This window comes from Labeo rohita, chromosome 22 (assembly GCF_022985175.1).
Source record: "Labeo rohita strain BAU-BD-2019 chromosome 22, IGBB_LRoh.1.0, whole genome shotgun sequence".
NCBI classification, from domain to species: domain Eukaryota; kingdom Metazoa; phylum Chordata; class Actinopteri; order Cypriniformes; family Cyprinidae; genus Labeo; species Labeo rohita.
Window position 1 is genome coordinate 27,856,408 of NC_066890.1, and position 10,283 is coordinate 27,866,690.

Here is a 10,283-nt window from a genome sequence, read left to right on the forward strand (position 1 = left end):
ACAACAGGCCTCTAGTTATAATTCCAAAATCATTGCCGTCATGTTTATGGCGTAATTCCTTTGTATATGTGAAGTTAAAGCAACATACTTAATAGTACAGTGCAAATGAATAAAAGGTTTATTGTTAGACAGTCATTCCATAAGAAAAATGGATGTGAAGGGTTGATTTGCATTTAAAAGGCATTGGTCATAGGTGGTAGCGCTTTCATTTGAATGAAGAATGAATGGAGTTTGCTACAGCACTTGCATGCCAAGATATATTATGAAGGTCTCTGACAAGACGTCACTGTAGTCTGGAGTTCGCTGCTCAATTATGATGTCGACAGACCTGGCTTGAAGGTCAGCTAAACTGAAAGGTCTTTGATCGGAGGCACCACAGCATAAAGCACTGATGATCTACAGTATCCGGTCTGTCCGTCCCAGAGCTGTTACTTTAAAAAAATGATGTATGTGAATAAAAACGATTAAATTATGGATTTTTTTTGCTGTAATTAGAAATCACTTGAAAACTCATAAAAATGCATTGGTCAAACAGCATGGCAACCCTTTAAGAAGTGTTAGCTTACGTTGGAGGGGAAAAACTCAACATGTATCTACATTTCGTGTTGTGCCGAGACTTTGCACTTCTCCATAGGTAGAACTACTACATATGAAGCATCCTTAACCCATTATAACAAGGTCTTGCCCTCTAGACAGGAGTGTTGTTCTCAGCCACTCTTTGACTGCTGCGGATTGGCGGGTCGAGCGATTCAGACAAGAGGGTGATAGGAAAAACTTGAAGTCTCCCAGGAGGGTATGAGTGTGTCGCTGTCTCCAAGGAAACCAATGACGGGGAATGGAGTGTAACAAAAAAACCCTACTGTGAAATGAGTGAGTGGTGTTTATTCCCTTCCACACCTTGCGTTTGTCAAAGAACATAAATGAATCTATGTGAGCCCTACATAACTTGTTGGAACACCAAGTACTCTGGGCCCTTTGGCTGTCCACTTTTGATCTTTTTAATGATTTTTTTTTTTTTTTTATTAAACTAGATATTCCTGATTTTTATATGTCACCCTGGACCACAAAACAGGTGATAAGTAGCACTTAATACATTGTATGGGTCAAAATCATTTCTCTTTTATGCCAACAATCATTAGGTTCCATTAAGATATTTTGTAAATTTCCAACCGTAATTATATCAAAACTTATTTTTGATTGGTAATATGCATTGGACAACTTTAAAGGGTTTTTTCTCAATATTTTTTTTTTGCACACTCAGATTCCAGATTTTTAAATAGCTGTATCTCAGCCAAATATTGTCCTACCCAAACAATGGAAAGCTTATTTATTCAGCTTTCAGATGATGTATAAATCTCAATTTCATAAATTCGACCCTTATGACTGGTTTTGTGGTCCAGGGTCACATATCTGTCTAACCCTCAGAGCCATACAACCAAGCGCTTTATATACTGCAACGCTGCTGGGTAATACCACTTGACAAGTTCGTATACTTTGTTATATTTATGCGAAATGTGGTAAATATTGATAATTATGCCCAGAAATCGAGCCAAAAGAAATTGTTCATAGAATTAAGTCACATTTACTCACCCTTTCCAAACGCGTAACGTGACTCCTGTCGAAGACGGCTACCGGCAATTTTTCCTCAATGCGGTAAACGGGGTATTTAAGCCTAAAACGACACAAAACAACAAAAAAGTATCATAAATTTGATTCATGCGACTTCTTTTCTAAGTTTTTGTAGGTAAAAGGATAGTTTTGTGTGAAACGCGCCGAAAATTAAGCCGTTAACCGTTGCGACTGTTATTTAAATAAGTTATTTGAGCGCGAAATTCGAATCCCTCTGATTCCTGAATGAATCATGCAGATGTTTTTGGGAACCGATTCATTTTTAATGAATGAATGAATGATTTATTTCTCAACTTGCTAAGGAGCTTCTGATATCAATGTTTCATTAAATAAAAACATATATTTTATTACATACATATTATTATAGTGTGTAAGTAACCACGTTTTTTTTTTTTGGCGTATTGATTACCATTGTAAAACCACAGTTTTACTACAAATACCATGGTTAGACTATGGTTAGAATACCAAAACCTTGGTTATTTTGTAATTACCTTGGTTTAAGTATAGTAACCGTATTTTATTTGTAGTAAAACCATATTTTTTTGTAAGGGTACATTTTTAGTTTCTCACACAAGTATCGTATGACATCACATGAGTCGTATAAACTCATTTAATTATATTTTTAGGTCTGTATCGTTTTTGAAGCTTAAAAGCTCACATACTTATTTTTATTGGGCTCCGGGACAAGGTCATACCGTTCTGGCATGACGCAAATCAATAATGACATAATTTTTATTTTTGTGTGAGAGAATACATGTCCATAACTCAATGTCTTCTTCTATTCCTGGAGACCCAGCATCACCCCGGGGTTTCTTTCTCCTCGGGTCACTATTTGGAACCTGTTCTATTTCTGCTCCTGTAAAAATCTATTTGTTGCCATAGATATGGCAAGGTCTCCAGGGAAACCAATGGTCAGATCGCGGCAGAAGATAGGCAAGTGATTTAAATTAAATTAAGTCAAGTGCTTTTGTGCTCCACTGACTTCACTTTTTCGGAACAGTCAATTTTAGCAATGACTGAGCAACTAACAAGCGATGATGGAGTACTTATTTTGTGCATCCTCTTCTGTGAGTACACATGTAATAACCTTCAGCCTTTACTGTCTGATTGAAGACTACTCACAACCTGTTGCTATTGCTAAAGCTAATTATATGAGCCAATTACAGCAATGGCCAATAATAATAATTAATTAATCATAGAGAATTGAACGATTCTGCTTCCGTTTTCTCGGTAAGTGAACACTTAAGAAATTAATACATAGAATACATTTAGAAATAACTTTAACTGAAAAATAATATGGAATTCTTGCAAAAAATATTTTACATAATTATTTTAATGGTTTTAAGTTTGATTATAGCCTTCTAAACACGCAAAATGTGGGGAATTTTTTTTTAAATGTCAATTATTACAACTCACAATATGTATTTTCAATTATATGAGTAATCAGAAACACAGAGAAGTAACGACTCTTGACAATTATCGGTTTACTGTCAGTCGGATATGACGAAAGTGACACCTGGTTCAGTGAGTAAGATAAATTCTGTAAACGCTCCAATTTGTGCTTCTTTGATTCACTAAAATGAAACGACTCATAAGAGTCGATTCTTTCGGGAATTGATTCACTTTATAGAATCACTTTGGTCGTAGTGTGACTGAAGACCCAAAAGTTGTATCATAGGGAATTAAACGATTCTCTTTCCGTTTTCTCAGTAAATAAACACTTCAGATTCCGAAAAGAATGAACGGAATACATTTATAAAACAACTTTAATTCAAAAATAATCTGGAATTCTTGCTTTTTTTTTTTTTTTAAACATAATTAATGTTTTTTTTTTGTCTCTTCATAAAATATATAGCCTACTAAACATAGGAAAAATGTGAAAAATAAACATTTTAAGCTCACAATATGATGTTATATGAACAACCAACACTGAGAAGTAACGACCTGTGACTCGGTTCTTTGCGAGTCGGATATGACGAAAGTGACACTTTGCGGTTCAGTGCATAGACGTATTTATATGTCTATGGTTCAGCGAGTCAGATCCCAATTTGTGCAGAATATTTTCTTTTGGGAACCGGAGGGATCCACTTTAAAGAATCAGTTTGGTTCTTATTTTCCGATTCTTTTTCCTTTTCCTCAGTAAATAAACACCTCAGGTTCCGAACTTTGATTTGAAATTTTTGATTTTTTTTTTTTTTTACATAATTCTTTCAGTGTCCTTTAAAAATGGCTCTTCATAAAATAAGACATAGGCAAAATCTGAAAAATAAACATTTTAAATGTTATTTTAAATATCAACTCACAATATGTATCTTTAACTGTGTTGTTATAATGAACAACCAACACTGAGAAGTAATGACCAGCAGTTCTTTGCGAGTCGCATATGACAAAAGTGACACCTTGAGGTTCAATGAGTCGGATAAATTCTGCAAACGCTCCAATTTGTGTGTTTTTGATTCACCACAAAGAACCGACTCATAAGAGTCGATTCGCTCTGGCGCGGACGCGTCGCGCTGTGTGTTTTTGATTCACTATAAAGAATCAAACTTGAACCGGACCACACTTGAAGATCTGTAAATAGTAGTGGTGTGATTGAAGACCTATAGAATGTTAACTTAAAACACTTTGGAAACTTATAAGAGTGTTTTGCACAAGAGAACCGATACACAACTGCGTTCCTGTGTTTTTTTTTTTTTTTTTTAACTGAGAAGGTTCTGAATAAGAGCTGATTCTCCATTCCCAGCTTTTCTAAACCATAACTTGACTTTATTTTTAGACACTGTAACAGACATATCATCTCTTGTAGTCATAGTCTTTAAATCAAACACTCTGTGTGTGTTTTAAAAACCCAGAATTCGGTCTTGATTGATTACAGTGCTCGGTTTCTCGGAATCGATACATCTCTAATCGGAAGAGCATCGTTTCCTCTGATTGGTTCGTTCGGGCGAGCGCGTCTGCAGTGGGACTATATAAGCGCAACAGGCGACCTGCGGATCTGAACCTCTCTCACCGCAGCCCGGGGAAAAGACAGCACACACACTAATGAACACTGAAGTGCCTGCGAAGGTGAATACTGTGTGAGGATTCGCAGAGAAGAGGAAAAGCATTTGCAAATCCAGTGAGTAATTTACTCTTAACGCAACAGGTTTAAAAGTTTACTTTTCTTAAACTTCATTGTGATAAAGAATTGTGTAGGTTTTATGAGCTGTATTAGACGGTGAATATTAATGAGAAATGACTGGTTTGTTTTAGGTTTCAAAAAAGGACACATGAGTCATTTAAGAAAAGCTTTCACATTGAAACTCTTGTCATTAGATGTTCTTTTTATCTTGTTTCCAGTAAATTCATGAAGGTACAAAAATCAAAATCCACATTTAAGATGCATTCACTGTCCTTTTCTGTAAATTTAAATCTGTTACAACTTCATATGGTTACCCCAAAAGCATGTGTGGATGTTAAATAAAATTTTTAATTTTTTTATATATATATATATATATATATATATATAAATCAGCTGATTCATATTATGCAATTTTTATATGCAAATACAACATTAATAACTGTAATCTTTTTATACATTTTGTAAAAATAGCATTTTTTTAATGAGTGTCAGTTGTTAGCAAGTGCAGTGCAACCTGTTGCCATTCCTGTGAATTTAGTCTTAGTTTGGATATGTAATAAACAATATTACTTAAAAATAAGTTTATCTTAACCAAACAGTTTTTTTTAATCAAATGTTTTTAGCAAGACTAATTTAGTTGTTTTCAGTTCTGATCTGGAGTAACCCAGACTGCATATTTTGGATGTCTCCCTTATCTGAAGTGCCCAGTGAAGGTCTCTTCAAAGCCTCTATTAATGAGCTGATGCTGTTAATCAGGTGTGTTACATAAGGACAAAATGTTCAGTGATTGGGTACTCCAGGACCAGAACCGAGAACAAAAAGTAGAAAAAAAAAATTCCTGAAGATCTGTATGATGGCAGAGAAAAAGCTGTATTTTTCTTTGTGTGCGGTCATAGTTTTTCAGATATCATTTGATTTGATCTAAATTATGTAAACTTAATTTCTTTTCACAGATAGTTTGCTTGAAATGCAGTTTAGTCCAACTCTATGACTAATTTTAATCAAAACTGTAAATATGAACTGACTTAAAAACTGATTTCAAACATTCTAAAAAAATGCCATCTCACACCAAGTCTCTATAAATTCTAAATAAGCTTTAAGTGCCCACATGTAGTTTTATTCAGGTCTAAAATGTCGCTCATATGCAAATTAAGGGGTTTTGTCCCTCATGTTAAGTCTTAAACCCACATCACAAAAAAGGTTGAGGAGTCTTAGTCTGTTTTCACCTAGTGGTAAATAGATGCTCGGAAACAGAATGTTCGTATTTGCCTGAAGAGATAACCATAGCAACACTATGCTGCTGAAGCACTTTTCGTTAGAATCATTATTAGATGGAAAGAACATTGAGAAAACATTCAATTATTCATTTACTTACCACTTGTATATCACTAAAAAGTTATTGTATTGCAATTTGATCATGTAAGATTAAAGGGATAGTTCACGCAAAAATGAAAATTTTGTCCCTTTTAATTACTCACCCTCATGTCGTTCCAAACCCATGAGACGTTCGTTCATCTTCCGAACATAAATTAAGATATTTTTGATGAAATCCAAGAGCTTTCTGACCTTGCATATACAGCAACACAACTACCACGATCATGGCCCAGAAAGGTAGTAAGGGCGTCGTTAAAAAAGTCCATGTGACATCAGTGGTTCAACCGTAATGTTATGAAGCTACGAGAATACTTTTTGTGCACAAAGAAAACAAAAATAATGACTTTATTCAACCATTTCTTCAATTCTGTCAATTTCTGAAGCGTACCACAATGCAGAAACCGGCGTCCTGACGTAGAACATCCATCTCTCATAGTTCATCATCTGTATATTCTGATTTAAAATAGATAAGGCTGGGCAAAAAATTGCAAGTCATCCTCTCAGTCGACATGTTTACTTACACCGTGTGTCGTCTTCTGCTTGTAAACAAAGTGCAGCGCATTCAGCGCATTCACTCTCATAGACCTGTGTCAAAGACTGGCATGGAAGAGAAGAAACTGTGGAATAAATTCGTTATTTTTGTTTTCTTTGCGCACAGAAAGTATTCTCATAGCTTCATAAAATTAAGGTTGAACCAGTGATGTCAATAGGACTATTTGAACAATGTCCTTACTAACTTTCTTGGCCTTGAATGTGTCAGGTGAGTTGCTGTCTGAAAGCTTTCAGATTTCATCAAAAATATCTTAATTTGTGTTGTGAAGATGAACGAAGGTCTTACAGGTTTGGGACACCATGATGGTGAGTAATTAATGACAGAATTTAAATTTTTGGGTAAACTAACCCTTTAAGCGTAAGTTATAAATAGCTGTGCATACTTACAGCTCATTGTTTGAAAATTCTGTTGCTTGTGGTTTCAGGCGACAGCACATCACCCAGTGGGTTCAGCCCAGAGGGATCATGTGGGTTCTGGAGAAGATCCGGGACTCAGTTGAAACAAATGTTCTCCGCCAAGGAGAGGCTGGTGACAAGGGGAAGGCGCCTGTTTATAGCAACGTCCTCACACCTGACAAGATTCCAGATTTTTTCATCCCCCCAAAGCTGGTAAGCTGCCCACCGGAGACCGAAGCTTCTGACGTCAAGTCCAAAGAAACTCTGAGACCCTCGACATCAGAGCAAACCATCAGCAACAAGAAGATCAGCAGCCCTCGAAGCCCACGACTGGTCAGCAAGTTGGCAGGAGACACCAAGAACTTGCTTAGAGCAGCTAACCGGCATATCATTCAGATTGAGAGTGCGGACGACGTCGTGGCGGGCGACACCAACGCTGACCCGCAATCCCAGACTGCCATGTCGCTTCCTTACATTCCAAAGACTCAGACTTCTTACGGTTTCGCAACGTTGATGGAGAGTCCCCACACTCGGCGAAAAGAGTCCTTGTTCCACTGTGACCACACCAGTCCAGTTACGTCACCCAATACCCAACGCAAGTCCCAAGGGAAGAGCAGCAACGAGGGGAATCACCTCAACCCTCCGGACTTTGGCACCTCGCACATAAACCCCTACCGATACTTCAGCGGTGGCGAGAGTGACACTTGCTCTTCGGCTGAGTCGTCCCCATTCAGTTCGCCACTTCTCTCTCGTTCCGCTTCTTTACTGAAGATCTTCACCCATGAGACACAAGCCAAGGTTGCCAAAGGCAAGCGGACATTTGCAAGGCATAGCTCCCTGTCTACAGACGAGTGCAGCTCGGCAGAGCCCAGCCCTAATGTTCCAAGACGGAGCCACTGTTCCTCCTTGCAAGGTGGTGGAGCTCTGGACCACCTTCAACACAAGGAGCACACCATCAACATGCACAAAGGCGGCACCGTCCGACTTTGCGCAGACTACGACGCCGGTACGGCCCGTCTGCGAATCCGCATTATGGCGGCCGAGGACCTGTACGATCCCGTGTTTGACATTAAAAGCATTAACTGTTGTGTGTCTCTCTACCTCAATCCGGGCAAGCTGCAGAAGCAAAGGAGCACGATAATCAAGAACAGCCGCAATCCTGTCTTCAACGAGGACTTCTTTTTTGATTCGGTGACTTCGGCTCAGGTTAAGAACCTAGCTCTGAAGATCAAGGTTGTGAATAAAGGCACTAGCCTGAAAAGAGACACGCTGTTAGGCGAACGGGAGGTCCCTTTGTGCAAGCTCTTGTCTGGATTTTAGGCCTTCGTGGAATAAGGAATAAGGTCATCTGTATTCTTCTTGATATTTGCTTCGTTGTCTTTCACGTAGCGGTGGTTAATTTAGTATTTACCCAGTCGGAAGCAACAACCACCACCCGCTCCAGATCAATGCATTAGCATAGCTTTAAATTTGTTGCCTGTAAATATAAAAAGAGTCTTTTTGTATGTTGCCTTCTGTATTTTGGTTGTCCTACGCATTTAGCCTAATTAAGACCAAGCGTTTACCTTTTTGATTGTAAAGACTTATTTCCACAGAGCCGCAGTCCTTTGAAGCTACACAATGGCCCTCTGTGCTAATGTTAGCTTTGATCCTGGATGCATCTGCTGGCTAATTTGGAGGATAAATAACCAGACTGAACAATGTTGTGTCACACTCCACGTGTCGGCGTCAGACTTTGGCGTAAACTTGTAAATGCGATGACGTATTCTTGCAAATGTGCAGAATGTCATTTGGTGAAACCCAGAAGCCTTACTGAAGAGCGATTTTTGCATGTTTAGATTTGCTCAGATTGGATCATCTGTGTCTATTTGTTGGAAATCATTGTATGAAATGAGTGTTCTGGCTTCGACGCTCTGTCAAAAGCCTTTTATGAAACAGGGTTCGTATGAAATACTTTCTTTGAAAGTCTTTCCATGCACACTACTTACCCAGAGGAAAGTACTAAATAAAACAACACCTCTTGTTATAGGAGGATCCAAATTTCAATCCTGTAGGCAAAAAAAAAAACGTAACGGTAAAATTCATCATAAAATCAAACGGCAAAGAAAACTGAAGTGTATATGCTGCATGTGTCATTATGCAAATGGATGATCTGACGTGCAATTTGCGCTTTCAACAAACAGAAATGGTATTAATATAATGAATGGACGGATGAATGCTGGATCTTTCTTTTCAGGCTTGAGATATTGTTTTTTTGGTAAAATAAGACTAAGTAGCTATTAAATTATTGGAAGGAATATCTACACTCCTTTGATGATTCATATTAAATTATATAAATTTAGTAAGCGGTTATTTCCTTTCTGGCTCCGCTTTATAGATAAAGAGCCGAAAAGGCATTTTTGAGGTAATGAGGCAGCTAGTGCTCATTAAAATGCTAAAAAAACATCAAAAATGGCCCCATTGAAACTAACTAATAGCTGGGTAGGTTACAAAGGCGATGCAGGGAATGGACAAAAACATTTCTATATTTACGATCTGTGGATTGTGCGGTAATTATTTGAGTGCAAAAAGCATATGAAGCTTTTCATTTATATTCAAGTGTTTCATTAAGTCTTAAATTTCCTAAAATGCTGGAGTCTTCCTGTTTTAACAGGTGTATTTTGTAAAATAAAAAAAGTGCCAATCCTATGTACTTGATGTAGAAGTGAACCGTTCACCTGGCGTTTAGCGTGATTTGTTCATAGTGGATCCCGTCAACTCTGATGTTTGTAACGTGTGCATGGATAATATTTTCACTGTGGTAATCAAGCTAATATAATATTTTTCCAAGTGTGAGCTGTTTGATGGAGATGTAATTTTTTCTGCATGGATGTTCAACTGGTGTATCTGTATTTTAGATGGACAGCTGGAGGTTTTGCAACTCATGAAAGAAATAATAAAAATAATGCATTTGTGGTCATTTTTGCCTTTTTATTTAATACTTATTGATCAGTATACTTAATTTTAACTCCATTGTTGCTATTTTCTATACTAGTAAGGGTGAAAGTGGCACTGACAACTCATTATTCGCCACACGTGAACCGAGGTAATGTTTCATGTGTGGATAATGAATTTGTAATAATGAATGAAGCAAATCCAGATGTTAACAGATCCAAATAACTAATGTATTACAATAATAATCTAAAAAACCCATGTGTTTTGTGCCACCGTG

At 37.4% G+C, this 10,283-nt stretch overlaps 1 protein-coding gene across 1 annotated transcript; it reads left to right on the forward strand.

Moving 5' to 3' along the window:
* The first annotated feature begins 551 nt into the window (after window positions 1-551).
* LOC127153990 (C2 calcium-dependent domain-containing protein 4C) lies at window positions 552-10,031 on the forward strand. Its single transcript, XM_051095335.1, has 3 exons — window positions 552-870; window positions 4,505-4,747; window positions 7,102-10,031. Exon 3 carries the CDS (start codon window positions 7,142-7,144, stop codon window positions 8,390-8,392), a length of 1,251 nt encoding a protein of 416 aa, XP_050951292.1. The 5' UTR covers window positions 552-870; window positions 4,505-4,747; window positions 7,102-7,141; the 3' UTR covers window positions 8,393-10,031.
* The last annotated feature ends 252 nt before the right edge of the window (window positions 10,032-10,283 follow it).

Coding starts and splice junctions, on each gene's coding strand:
- LOC127153990 (XM_051095335.1), top strand. CDS start 7,142: ATGTGGGTTCTGGAGAAGATCCGGGACTCAGTTGAAACAAATGTTCTC.